This window comes from Euprymna scolopes, chromosome 6, assembly GCF_053919585.1.
Source record: "Euprymna scolopes isolate OS-2025 chromosome 6, ASM5391958v1, whole genome shotgun sequence".
Lineage (NCBI taxonomy): Eukaryota > Metazoa > Mollusca > Cephalopoda > Sepiida > Sepiolidae > Euprymna > Euprymna scolopes.
In genome coordinates this window covers 37,003,158-37,018,325 of record NC_136487.1, presented here as the reverse complement: position 1 = coordinate 37,018,325, position 15,168 = coordinate 37,003,158, and the positions used below count along the sequence as shown (strand labels likewise).

The window sequence follows — 15,168 nt, the reverse complement described above, 5'->3', positions numbered from 1 at the left end:
TGCTTAGAGACCAATTGTTCCTTTTTTTTTAAAGAAAATTTTTACCTTAGTTCTACCTACACACTTTTCTTTAAAATGATAACTTTTAAAGGTTTTCCACTATGCTGATTGACAAAATCTCATTTGTATTTGGCAGATAGAAGTAGCTTTCGAGATATAAAGCCCTGTATTATGCACTTTAAATCAATGGCCGCCAGATAAGTATGCACGGGTGAAGACAGTGATTATCAAGTTGAAATTTGGGGCAAACATTTTGACACCCCCTCCCACCTACTTACAAAATAAGGTGTCTATTCCTAAAGCCATTCTCAACATGGGGATGTTGCGGGTGACCATTCTGAAAGCTGTTCTTAACAGGAGGAGGTTACCTCCACCTACACTTTTCTTTAAAATGACAACTTTTAAAGGTTTTCCACTATGCTGATTAAGAAAATCTCATTTGTATTTGGTGGATACAAGAAGTTTGAGATATAGAGCCCTGTATTATGCACTTTAAATCAATGCCCACCAGATTAGTATGCATGGGCAAAGAGAGCGATTATCAAGTTTACATTTGGGGCAAACATTTTGAACCCCCCCTACTCACAAAATGGTGTGTATTCCAAAAGCCGTTCTTAACATGGGTATGTTGTGGGTGACCATTCCAAAAAGACGTTCTTAACATGCAAAGTTTGGGGGGAGGTGTCTATTCCGAAAGCCATCCTTACATGAGGAGGTTGGGGGTGTTGGGCAACAACAACCATACTTTAATTTTTTTACGAAGGGGAGGGGAATGCTTTCACCGGGCAACGCCAGTTAATAGGTCCTGCTAGTTTTTTGCTTTTTATAAACTTGTGTACAGTTTAAAATAGAATCATTTCCCTTACTTGATTAATGATAAAGTCAAAGAAAAGCTTTTAGATTGAGAAATCGATCGATATCACAACAGAGGTGATCATGTTAGTTCTAGTTATTATAAACAATTACATACAGTGATTTAGATAGCGAAGTGGGGAAAAAAAAACAAATTGTAATATGCCTTTTTCTTGTTTTTATGAATATATATCTATACTAGATAAGACCTATTAGTTTTTATCAGTGATATATAAGCGGTTTTGAACTGTTACTTTTTTTGTATTAAATGTTTGTTTTCCTAAGCGGCGAAGAGGGAGAATTACTTCCCCTTTCTTTGTTTTAACATCACTTTTTTTATGGGGTATAGTTTTTATTTATTATTTTTATTTATTAATTTTTTTTTATTTCATTTTATTTTTAATGGTTTTTTTTTTGTAAATATTTTTACATGCATAAAATTTTATCCATTGACATGCATTTCTGGGTTCACCCTTCATCAGCAACGATCAACCATCAATGAGGATTGAACTACAACTCACAATACACTATATATATATACCTGTCATTTCCCAGGTGTAATAGATAAAAATACCACTAGGTTACAAAGAAACAGAAATTAATTCTGATGGATTTAATTTTGTAACCAAAAGAAAAGAGCTCAGTATAATTGCACACAATAATTTCGCTTCAATCTCTTTTGGTAAGTACAGGAAAATATCTCCATGCTAAGAGTTTTCTTAATTGGAATAAGTATTAAAAAAAATATATATACAATAAAATTAAATATATTCGTCCCAATAAATTAGTGGAAGGGAAAAATGAAAAAAAATATGTATTGATATGTCAGACTACTTGCTATTTTGGTCTGACTTTAAAAACCCGACAAGATAACTGATGAGTGTGTGCACATTTTGAAGATCATTTCTGCTAAGTGATCCAGGATAAATACTCGCGCTACTATAAAAAAACAAAAAACAAAAAAAATACTTGACCTAAAAACAATGACAGCATTAATTTCCTCATAAACAAAAAACTGATTTTATGGTATTTATCCTAAACCTCAACTATATATATTTCATTTTTATTATTTTCTCATACCCAAAATGTATGAACTCTTGGTTCATGAGCCTCTTAAGGAAAATCTGCATAGGTCAAGGATTATTTGTACTAAATTCCACATGTTTAAGTCTAATAGTTTAAGAAATGTTTCAAAGGTTTCAAACTAGCTTAGATTATTCTACACATAAAATTGAGAGAAAAGTTCGATAAAACTTGTGCCAAACTGGTCAGTTACAAACTGGCTTTGTTTTCGTCCAGCTGAGCTATGGTTCTCTTCGGTCCTAAATAGTCCAGCTTCCCAAACTTTACATATCTCTTAAAAAGGTTAGATGCCTTTACCAGGGAATACCAATGCGGCTGCTCAGGCATATTTTGTAGGTTTAAGTGCGCTTATCCTCGGGCACTGACTTTTCAAAATTACACCTAACCTTGTGTCTCAAACTTTCTGGTAAAGAAGTAAATAAAAAAAAGAGACCAGGATTTGTGTATTTTCATCTGATTCCCTACTTCCGATAAATCACAAATCAGCAATTTTTGTAAATGTCTAAATTCTTTTTAGTTGAAGTTGTTTTCCTTAAAACTGACTAAGGAATTAGATTTTTAATTCTAGCCTATTTTCCATTTTGGCTTAAAAGAGCAGACATGGAGAATAACTATGACAAAGGGGAGGGAGGGGGGTCCTTATTTATTTGCCTCCTTATGAGGACAAACGGACAGAACGTCAGTTTTTCATGTGTGGAAAGTCTAGCTTCACAAAAAACTGGATAGGACAAAAAAAATTTTTTTTAATTTCTCAGTTTAGAAAGATTTTTCTCTTTCACTAACTGAGGACAGGAAAGATGAAGTGTAGTATTAGAACAGAAAGAACCGTCAAGGATGGAATGGGAGAGTTTTTTTTGTTGGTGTAATAATGGCTCACAAACTGGCATATTTCTTGCCTTCTGATTAATCTCAGTTTACAAGTATAAGAATACATAGCAAGTTTATGGGTCATATTTGCCTTCTTCGATAAGGGGAGCTAATAAATAAATAAAATTGAACCACAAAAAGAAACCCTTTTTCTTAACTTTGTGTGAAGTTATCAGAGTTATGCTATGGAGTCAGATTTGAGCATTCAGAGCAGTCTCATTGTTTTAAGAGTCATAGCCATAGTTACAGGAGACTGGGGACTGCCTGTGAATTTAATATCTCCTTGACGTTTACAACTTTTGAGGAAGCTGGTTCAACTCACCTAGGGTGAATGCTCTACAACAAACAAAGCCATAGTTCAAACCTTTTAAAATGTCAGATATTTAGAAGAAAAGTCAAGTGTTTTGGCTATCAACTCCAGAACTCTGGTTTTCAACTTATATAGAAAAAGAAATGAAATTTTAGTTGTAACAGTTCGACTTGCCAGCTTAAAATCTATTTAGGTTTGACTTTGAAAATCTGACAAGACAACTTGATAGATATAGAGAAAGAACAGTATTGAAAGATGAATAGAAGACATAAAATTATTTGAAATATGCCACCTTGTCCTGCAAGGAAATTAAACATGACCCCACTTCAATACCACCACCACCATCACATTGATAAAAAATGACAAATCTTAGTTCTAATGCTCTCTTTCTCAGTTGTCAAAAATTCAACTGCCCGTCTTCTTCAATTTGTCCTTAGTTGTTGCCCTCATATGCAAATTAATATTATTTCTAAAAGAAAAAAACAAAAAAACTACACACACAAGTTCTTAGACTAAAAATCAAGTGCACAATGTGCAAAACGGTCGACACGCTTCAAAGTTGGTAACTCTTCATTTTCTTCTTCATCGTTACAGTAGGTAACATTTGTCATATTTGAAACCACACAAGCATCACATTCTCTAGTAAGAGACAGAGCAAATAGCAATAATTCGTAATCAAAAGCAAAAAAATCATTACATGACATAATCATGTTGATGCACCAGGTTTCGTCAGATCACCAAAGTGATGTTGAATATGGTCAGTACTAGGTGGGTGACCATTTCAGAATACCAAGCGCTGTATGAGAGATAACAGCAACAGATTTCATTTGACGACTGGAAAAAAGATGTTATCCTCTATGCAATGTCTATCAATCTGAATGTGAGAAATGTAGTTGTAATACACAACGGACATGTATCAAAAGAACCCCTGCAGCTTATGTCCCCGACAGTAGCCCCCTACTTTAAAGTGGCACTGTGCCTTGTTTGGGGTGAAAATTGAATAAAAAAAAAAAGAAAAGATTTTTGGGGTTGGAATTAAAGTCAAACTTTTTTTAAATTTCAAAAGTTGGAGTCAAGTATTAAAGTTACTAATTGATAATCTGAATGCCAAAAAAAACAAAAAAAAAACACCAAAACTGCATACATCACCATAACGAGAGAGAGAGAGAGTTGCTAGCCAGGGGTTTTCATTGGCAACAAAGTCTACACCATTATTGAAATGGCTTTTTTCCTGTTGATTGAGATATGTTGTTGGCCTTGTGTAGTTCTAAGAGGTCTACCTTCACAGGCTTTACCCTTTTTTTTTTAAATTTTTTTTGAAGTTAGTTTATTGCTAATCTCCTGAGGCACCACCACCACCTGAAATGCTGATAAGAGTAAGAAATTTTTTGCAGGTCATCTATCTATCTAGTCGGGTGCCTCGCCCGGACCAAAGTGACTTTCCAGATTTCCCTGTCTTCCATCAGCTACCTCAGATCTTCAGGATCACAGTTGGTATCATGTGCAATTTACAGAATGCATGTGGATCTAGGTCGTCCTATGCTTGTGCGCCCATGTCATGGTGTCCATAGCAATACATTTCTCAATATAAATGCATATTCTTTTACAGGCCAGAGTACTCATTCTCTAGGGCACTAGTTCTTCAATTCCACTTTCCAACCCTTGTATCACATCATCCCGCCTTGTGAGGGATAAATGTTGAGCTCAAATCAATTTTGACACAAGATCAATTCAAAAAGAGAAGAATCTAATCTCTTCAAATGCTGATGAAAAAAAAAAAAAAAAAAAAAAAAAAGAAAAGGACCTTAGCACTCTTCCACTAGTACAATAGCGATAGCTATCAGGAACTGACCCGGATCCTTGTGTGTAATGGAGTAAAAAGATGGGGAGGCGTGTTGTCAAGGACAAACCACACTTCATGAGGTTAAATATGATATCTCTCCACTGTTTAGTGTTTGAGCATATGTAATTTATTTTTGATTAAATTTGGTTTTAGTAATTTAAGATTAAAGAAATAAAAACATGAAAAAAAAAAACAAAGAAAAAAAAAGCTTTATTTGATTTTTTTAATTTAGTTATTTTGAATGATTGAAAACAAAAGTTTACAGTTTTGTAACTAATAGTGCTCTTTGATACAACAGGGATTCTTGAGATAAGTAGTTTTCTTTTTGGGTTTAGGAACACAGATGAACTTGACATCCTTTTCAAACTTTCATTCAAATAAAATGTTCCTATTTGGCAGCTCCAAAATTACTTTCAAAAGCTTCAAAATTACTTTCAAAAGCTTCAAAATTACTTTCAAAAGCTCCAAAATTACTTTCAAATTTTGAAGTTTAAAAACATAGAATTTATTTTTTATTCATGTTGAACATATTTTAAAACCATAACAATTGTTTTTTCTCGTGTTCTTCTCTGATCATTACCAATTTTTCTTCCTAATCTAAAAAAAAAAAAAAGAAAAAAAAAAGAGGGTGTATATGTGTGTGTGTGTGTTGACACACCGGTTCTTGTTAGATCACTGAAGTTAAGCAACGTTGAGCCTGGCCAGTACCAGATGGGTGTCCATTTGGAAAGGCGAGGCACTGCATACCAGGTTGAGAAACTAATGCAGTCTATCCTTCTCTCGAGGGTAGATGGGACACTCTTAAATTGTGGTAGGCACCCCATCTAGTGATGGCGTCACGATAAAAAATACCCTTGATAGCTCTGGCGCAGCATCAAGTATTCAGCTACCAAGATTCGAATTATACTACAAACTCGTGTAGCGAGTTCAATCATGGCTACGGCCGCACTGGATGGATGTGTGTGTGTGTGTGGGGTAGGGGGTGTACTTTTTCAGTCAAACGAAATAATTGGTGAAATTTTAAATATGCAGTTGAACCATTTGTATCACTACTCTCAACTTGGTTATTATAGTCACAAAGTTTTGATCGTAAAATAAATTCTGACCTTAAGAAGCTTCTAATCGAATTTTCCCACCTGTACGGAATTTCAAACAAAATCTTTTATTTATTTCATTCACAAGCGTTGGTTGTTCACATTACGTCAGCCATGACGAGTTAGCAGTATTAATTTGTTATTCTTAAATATTATCATTTATAGTAAGCACTGAACCTCTATGAAGAACTGACTGTTTATCAACGTCTTTATCCGTTATACTATGGATTCATGTGGACAATTCTAGTGTGAATTTTGGAACTCTTAATCTATATTCTGTGAAAACATTACAAAAAGAAAACGTAGCCATGATGAATTATTGATAACATTTAAAAAAAAAAAAAGTCTATCGACGTTTACGTGTTAAGTCACATCGCACTTGATAACAATGAAACCATTAACAAACAGATTTATTTCGTTTCAATTTCTTGTAGTCCGTCAGTTCAAGTTTTACATAAACACGAGTCACGTGACGAATCGGTGGCTATCGATATAATATGTTGACATAGAACGTCTATAACGTTTCTGAATTTTTTTTCTTTTTTTTTTTTAGATAAGGATTGGTTATTCATATTATTTGGAATCTTCGGACTACTGTTCTCATCTTGAGAGTTATAGTCATATTGGTCTTCAGGTGTATCTTGTTGAACTCTGGAATGTTTCTGTCGAATTCGAGAATCTGGGCAAAATTTCGAATAGAACCCTTTATTTAATTCACGGAGGTAGCAGTAGCATGCTCACATTTTTTTGGTACTAGTGCAGTGCACTTATTGATCTGTGCTGAAATAATGTTATTTAGAAAGCCATTCTTAACATGGGGAGGGTGTTTTGTACCTATTATGTACTTTAATCTTACAATTTAATAAAAACATAAATTTTAAACATGAAAATACTATTTAAAAAATAGCGTAGATCAATAAAGCATCCTTTTTTTTTATTAAATTGTTTGGTGGAAGCACAGAATAGTTACAAAATACCCTCCCCATGTTAAGAATGGCTTTTGATATGTCATTTCAGAACAGTACCAAAAAAACATAAGTACCAGTACATCTACATATTCTACTAGATCATTTTTCGTATTTTTTTTTTTTTAAATTTATACTAATTTTGAAATAACACGTAAGTGCGTAATAATGTTTTCACCTGAAATGTGTTGCTTTAAAAGATCATCGATTTACACAAGCACCAGGTCTAACCTTCAAGACTGTCACCTAGAACCAGTGATGTGTTGAGAAGGGAGGGAGTCGATGTGGGGCAGTGACCCTCAGACATCCAAAATTAATCCAATCATCGAGTATTTCTTTTTCTCATATTTCTCAGTACTTGGACTTAAAATTGTGTCTTTGGGGGTCATACAATGAAGGAGTTGACCCCGGATATCACCAGACCTCTGCATGCTACTGTTTAGAATCGATTATTAACCAACGCTATTAACTGTTATGTCATGGGTCTTGTAGGCAATTCCAATATAAGGTTTTGGAATCATAGACCCAAATTTTTACTTCTTATTCCGGGAATGTTGACAAAAACATTCTATGTGTTATTTCAATTCTTCGGACTACTGTTCTCATTGTGAGTATTATTTTCACAACTTCTCGCCTGTGGAACCCTAGGCACCTCCAAAATTCACCACAGAATTACCCCTCCCCCAAACATGTGTAACACGATGTAACTTAATTATAAGTTTATATTATCAATATAACTTTTGTACCATTTAAAACGGAGAAGGGCAAAATAAACTAGTAATAATAAAAAAAAAAAAAAAAATTTTTCATCGTACGAAAATAATGAAAATTGCGAGACGAAAACCGTGTTTACATAATTGATGCTTTAAAATAACGTTTCCATAAAACTAGGCACGGCCAAAACGAAAGGAAGAAGCATTTTTTTTTAGACAAAGTTTCTCTTTAAAAATAAATCTACCAAAAATCAAGTAATTATCCAATCAATACAAATCTTTCACCGATTCTTAAGCGAAGAACGAACTTTATAATGGTGTACTTTTTTTCATAATCGAAATTTATCTAATTTTTTTGCCTGCAACCCCCTTCTTTATTTGTGGGTACAAATACACTTAAAATAATTAGCCGAAACTGAGCAAAATATATTGTATTGTTGGGAAGGTGAGGTTTGTAGATAAAACAGGAAAAAAATAAAAAATTAAAAAAAACTGCACACGTATCAGATTTTAAGGTTGAAAATCCAAATTTTGAATGTGTTTTATTTTTCATCTTTTGTGCTTTGAAGTGTGAAATTCGTTGAATATGTTAATTATTATCTTTCAAATTAACAATATATGTATGTATATATATATATATATATATATATATATATATATATATATTCATTATTTTTACGAAAAACACTACTTTTAAATCTTTGAAAAATAAATTAATTTTTTTGGTGCTTATGTATTTTTGGTGTTACGCTATTTTTAAATAGTTTTTTTTTTTAGGTTAAAGTTTCAAAATATCTTTTTTTTATTATTAAATTGTTAAGTGGAGGCACTGAATAGTTACAAAACACCCTCACTTCCCCATGTTAAGAATGGCTTTTGAAATAACATTATCTATACTCCTATAAATTTGTTTTTCTTTTGTGTGTATTCATATAAAAAACCCTCTTTTCTATTTATTTAAAAAGAAAATACAATTTTCTTATATATGGGTCGTGGAATTTCATTCACTAGCAAAAAATCTAGCTAATTTGCATATTCTTTTAAACATTCATTTTAATTAATTCCCCATTTATTTCTTCGGTTTTCTCATAGGATGATCATCTTTAGTTAACTATTACGTGTAATTATATTAATGCAGATAATCTACATGACTTATGCTTGCATAATATTTGCGTAAAAAGTTTATAGTAAACACAAAATTGTTTCCATATATATTTATGTATACGCATATATTTTTGTTTGAAAAATTTTGCCTACCAAACTCCTCCTAGAGTTTTTGGTCTACAGACATGAAAACGGAAAAATCCGTGCAAAAGTTTGAAAATTAAAAAAAAAAAAAATGAAATTTGCCAGGTGAAGGTTGAACACCAGCAATATGAATGCATAACGTAGTTAATATTGGTTCATATTTTAATTTTTTAGCCTTGCAGTAGACATGTTTTCATAGCTTAGTCATTGATGGCAGTCTACAGACTCGAAATTTGATATACAGGGTACTGAGATTTGGGAAAATCTTTGTAATCCATTTTCAGCCAGAAATTTGGCTGTTAAGGGGTCAAAGTTCAATGATTTGACCTTTGAAAACTCTACCAAACTCCTCCGCCAATTTTGGGTCTAAACGCTTGAAATTTTGGTGCTAATGCAGAGAGTGATCCGTGCTATTTTTTAAATCGTATTTCCACGTTTAATTAAAGTTTTATGATGTTTTTTTATTCAATTGTAAGGTTAAAGTACAGAATAGGTACAAAACACCTTCTCCTCCCCATGTTAAGAATGGCTTTTTGGTAAATATAGGGTTACGTAACAACAGAACACTGACCGCTCTAATTTGTTTTTTTAGGGGTAATCGAGGTCACTGACAACGAATCTGATACTCAAACCAGGGGCAAATTTACCGTTTGCATGGTATTAACCCCTGAACCCACGAACTACTTTCCGCCATTTTACAGCTTCCATTTACGCTACGCATGCGTGGCAGCATAAACGATGGCTTGCTTCACCGAGCAAACTGCCTTCTCACATGGCGTACCAATCTTCCACGGAAAATTTAAAATTAGCTGAAAAAGAAATAAAACAAGAAAAGAAAAGCACTCCAAGTTGGGGAGGAAGGGGTTAATTTAATTGTTTTTTTTTTTCTGGAACATAGAATTTTCAAATTTTCAAAAAGTACATTATAGCACTTTTTGGGTGGAAAAAATTACGGACTGACATTTTTTAATGACTTACAATCAAAGAAAAGTACAACAAATTGGGACTTTTTTTTTTGGTCTCACGTAGTTTTTAATGCGGTAAGCACCAAACATTTTTATGTTTTTCATTCATTTTTTTGCAGGAGGGGGATTTATAAATCTTATGTGACTTAATAGGTGCTTCTGCAATTCAGTTAACCATTTTTCCGTAAGTAACGCACCAACATTTACCGATTAGAACACCATTTAACATTTTTTGAAGATTTTACTCTTTACATTGGGAGTGCCCCAACACTCCCCCCTCCCCGCTTGCGCCCCCAATGTAAACAGTAAAATCATTGAAAAATGTTAAATGGTGTTCTAATCGGTAAATGTCGTTGCGTTACTTTTTGAAAATTCTATGTTCCAGGAAAAAAAAAACAATTAAATTACCCCCCCCCCTCTCCCCAACTTGGAGTGCTTTTCTTTTCTTGTTTTATTTCTTTTTCAGCTAAGTTTAAATTTTCCACCCAAAAAGTGCTATAATGTATTTTTGAAAATTTAAAAATTCTATGTTCTGGAAAAAAAAAAAAAAATGAATAAATTACACCCCCACAACTTGATGTGCTTTTCTTTTCTTGCTTTATTTCTTTTTCATCTAATTTAAAATTTTCCGCGGAAGATTGGTACATCATGTGAGAAGTACATGGTACATCATGACATCAGTTTGCTAGGTGAAGCAAGCCGTCGTTTATGCTGCCGCGCGCGTAGCGTAAACGGAAGCTGTAAATGACGGAAAGTAGTTTGTGGGTTCATGGGTTAATACCATGCAAACGGTAAATTTGCCCCCCCCCCGGTTTGAGTATCAGATTCGTTGTCAGCGACCTCAATTACCCCATAAAAAACAAATTAGAGCGGTCAGTGTTCTGTTGTTACGTAACCCTATATTTACCGGCTTTTTAAATAATAACGTTATTATTTCAGTACGGATCACTCTCTGCATGAGTACCGAAATTTTAGATATAGGTTCCTTGGGCATGGATCTAACTTAATAACTTGATTTAAGCCCCAAACAGTAAATGTTAAAGGGTCATAATAGGGGTCAAAGTTAAAAAAAAATTAACCGCCTTTTTTTTTTTTTTTTTTTTGCTCAACATACACCTCACACCTCCAAACCCCCGGGCAACGCCGGGCGGAAATGCTAGTATCTATAAAAGCGAAAGTGTCTGTGAGTGTGTGTGTGTCTGTGTGTACATTTCCCTACACAATAACTCTGTCAATTTTCAGTCTACAGACTCAGAATTTGATATACAGGGTATGGAGATTTGGGAAAATCTTTGTAATCCGTTTTCGGCCAGAAATTTGGCCGTTAAGGGGTCAAAGTTCAACGATTTGACCTTTGAGAACTCTACCAAACTCCAACAATTTTGGGTATAAACAATTGAAATTTTAGATATAGGTTCCTTGGATATAGATCTAACTTAATAACTTGATTTGAGCCCAAAACAATAAATGTTAAGGCGTCATAATAGTCAAAGTTAAAAAAAAAAAAAAATGACCTCTGCGGTCTCTACCAAATTACTCAGACAATTTCTGGTCTAAACATTTGAAATTTTGGCAGAGTGATCCGGACGTAAATATTAACGTTATTATTTAAAAAGCCATTCTTAACATGGGGGAGGGGAGGGTGTTTTGTACCTATTCTATACTTCAACCTTACAATTGAATAAAAAAAACATCAGAAAACTTGAATTAAACTTGGAAATACGATTTAAAAAAATAGCGCGGATCACTCTCTGTATTCAGGTAGATAGGTCAAGGTATTTAATCGGTTTGGATCGAAAATTTGAGCTACCAATATAGAAATGTATGTATGTATATTTACATGTCTGCCTAAAACTTTCGACAGAGGCGACGAATTTTTACAAGATCAATATCGTTTTGAAGATCGACCTTTCAAAAGGACAAATATCGAAAAATTGGCTAAAAACATTAATATCTTCACCTTCAACTGGGCACTTTTCTAGGGGGGGGGGGTCGCTTTATTCGCTGATATTTTCGAAAGTTATCCTCTCCTTTCAGTTGTCTAGCCTTACTTAAAGCCTACGTCACTTCCGGTTTAGCGGTCGTCGTAACAGCAAAGAGATCAGGTTTTTCCCTGTTCTTTTCCTCCTTTGCAATACGGGTTCGAGCCTGCCTACCTACTACCACTTTTTTTTTTTTTTTTGCTCAACATACACCTTCAAACACCCGGGCAACGACGGGCTGAAATGCTAGTTATTTCAAAAATACAGAAGTACCTTTTTTTTTTTTTTTTTTTTTTTAGTGAGCCCAATATTGCTAATATACCATTAAATAGAAAATGCTTTAAAAAATCGATACCAAAAAAGCAAAAAAAAAAATCGATAAATAACTGCGCATTTTGCTAAAAATACGATGATTTCTTTCGGCAATTTCTTGTTTATTCACCTATGGTGGCTAAACCGTGATATTAGATGCAGGAGTTGTTTTCAACACATACGACGCCGACGCCTAGCATTCCTAAAATGGTCACCCATCTGATACTGACCAGCCTCATCGTTGCTTCACTTCCGGGGTTATGTAGGCAGCAAATATATATTGAAATAACATTACTTGGAAAGTCATTCTTAATATGGGGAGGGGAAGGTGTTTTGTAATTATTCTGTACTTTCACCTAGCAATTTAATAAAAAATATCATAAAACTTGAACTTAAAAAAAAAAAAAAAAAAAAAATAGCACGGTAACATAAGTGCATAAGCACCCAGCCGTTTTATCATTTACAGTGAGAGGTCAGTTTTCCATATAAATTTAACGTAAATTAATTCCTCCTATTTCCAAACCATTTTAACTATTGCGGGCAGTTTATCCATTTGGTATTCTTTTTACGACCTGCCCCAGCATAGTATAAACACTCACAACCACTCCATGTTAAGAACGGCTTTCGGAATAACCCCGCCTCCACACCAGGTTGGGAGGGGTTTATTCCGAAAGCCGTTTTTAACATGGAGAGGTTGGGGTGTTTATAATACGCTGGGGCACTGAGGCAGGGGCAGGGGCACGTCGTAAAAATTTACCATCCATTTTTTTACTACTAACCTTAAGTTTGAGTGGCAAGGTCGTAATACTATATTATTGCCTAAACTAGTACCCCCCACACACACAAAATCCGCATCATTTATCTTCCATAGCAAAAAAGAGAAGAAAATCTAATTGTTCTAAAATGCTGGAATGTTATCCCGGAAATATAACATCATTTCAAGTTAAATTTACATAAGAGACTGATTTACCTACTTATTGGGGGGGGGGGGGCTCCTTTTCCAACAAGTGTTAGGGTATCACTGTTCACACGTAATCAAATTAAAAAGTTGAAATCTCATAGAGGTGGTAGCTGAGGGTGTTAATCTACAATATTACTTCAAAAGAAAAGGAATAACTTACCCAGGAATCCATTCAGTGGGTCCCGCGGGGTCAGTCCGAACACATTAATAATCGAATCTAAAGTAGCGGTTTTAAAGTCTTGGTTGGAAGTCATGTCAACACGAAATGACGTGCGAAACTGGGGGACGATGACCGTTGTCGTCTCCGTCGGCAAATGATGACACTTCGAACAAAGATGAGGCCAACACCATTTTATCTCTCGACAACCGTTTCAAGCTTTCTTTTTGGACAAATGTTGTTGAGAATGTCTGCTGTTGTGAAGTCATTGTTGTTGAGGTTGAACAGAAACGCAAGCAATTGTGTGTAAAATGTTGTCTAGCTTTTAGGATAGATTTTTAAAACGAATCAGCTACAGGAAGAAGAGCACACCTAGGCTAAAAGTAAAACTAGATTTAATAAATTTAAACAAATCATATTTTCGTAAATTAATTAAATATGCAGTCTTTGAAGTTGAAACTTTTGTAATCGCGTTCTTAAAACATGAATTTTCGTTTCAATAAAACTAATTTTTACTGGAAACGAACGTAGGGTACGAATTGGTTCCGTTGATGGCAATTTATATCAGAAATCGTTAAGAAAAATACAGACGACAAAAGTCCATAATGATCGAAGGAAATCTGTATGCGAATAATTATAACAGTATTATTTTCTCAAATAGTTATTCGTTAATATTCTTGTCCATTACGATAATCAAACAAAAAACAACAAAAAAAAAGTACGTTCCTCCATGGACATCCACACCCCTTAAAAAAAAAACGTGATCTTTTAAAGTACCATCTATAGAATCGACTTGATGCTTAACTAAATAGGTCGCGAAGAATCTTAACCGCCCAGCATAGACATCAAGGCATCTTTAAGAAAATCCATGATACCAGTTTTTGCGAAGAATCCTGTTGTTTATATTTTTTTTTAACTCCAAACGGGCAAGGAAGTAACAAGCAGCGCCATATTGCTTTTCAGCGCCGCGATTAAACATAATCGAAAACGAGGCTAAAACTACTAAAAAATTGGAAACGAAATTAAACCGGAGTGGAGCTTTTGCACGAAACAGTTTCGATAATTTCATACAGTTATTTTTAATGGAGTGGAGTTATGTTTGGGGTTGTTATAGCTTTTTTCCAGTGCTCCAAGAAATATGTTGCCATTGAAAACGTTGCAAATAAGTAATATGATTGTTCAGACATATGACATCAGCAAAGAAAATCTCTTAAATCTTTAATTACCCATTTTAATTTTTTCAGTTTCGAGACGGGAGTGACTCTATAAAAATGTTCCAAAGCATCAATTTTATGTATATACTAGCAAAAGTACCCGTCGTTGACTGGGTTCAAAAACAGCCTACAGAAAATGGACTCTGATTTATGAAAGTATGATAGTTTATGAAAAGAAAGGGTTGTAAATTTGGGTTGAATTTGGGGGTATCAAAACCAAATGCAAAATATGATGAAAGTAAAAATAAAATAGATAAACACCATAATTTATTATACCATACCTGTTCACACTGAAACACTTATCACAATATTCTGTGGATCTATATTAAAAAACCTTGTTAAACTTTGTGACATATTTCCATTCTATGGAGGTCAGGTGCGAACGAACACCCCATAATTTTATTATACCATATTTCTTCAAACTGAAACATAATTATCAAAGTATACTTACGCAGATAGATATAAAAAGTCTTTATTAAAGTTTGTGCCTATTTCCATTCTATGGAGGCCAGGCGCGAACGCAGACCCCACAATTTTATTATACCATCCCTATTTAAGTTAAAACATATTTATCAAAGTATTCTTATGTACATCTATATAAA

The 15,168-nt window shown here is 34.0% G+C and overlaps 1 protein-coding gene across 1 annotated transcript in view; it reads right to left on the bottom strand.

Annotated features, from left to right (window-relative positions):
- Positions 1-14,347, bottom strand: part of LOC145277609 (transmembrane protein 170A-like) — a 37,921-nt gene extending 23,574 nt beyond the window's left edge. The window contains exon 1 of the mRNA XM_080129134.1: positions 13,356-14,347. Within this exon, the coding sequence (XP_079985260.1) occupies positions 13,356-13,449 (94 nt within the window). The 5' untranslated portion in view covers positions 13,450-14,347. The remainder of the gene's footprint in view (positions 1-13,355) is intronic.
- Between the last annotated feature and the right edge of the window lie 821 nt (positions 14,348-15,168).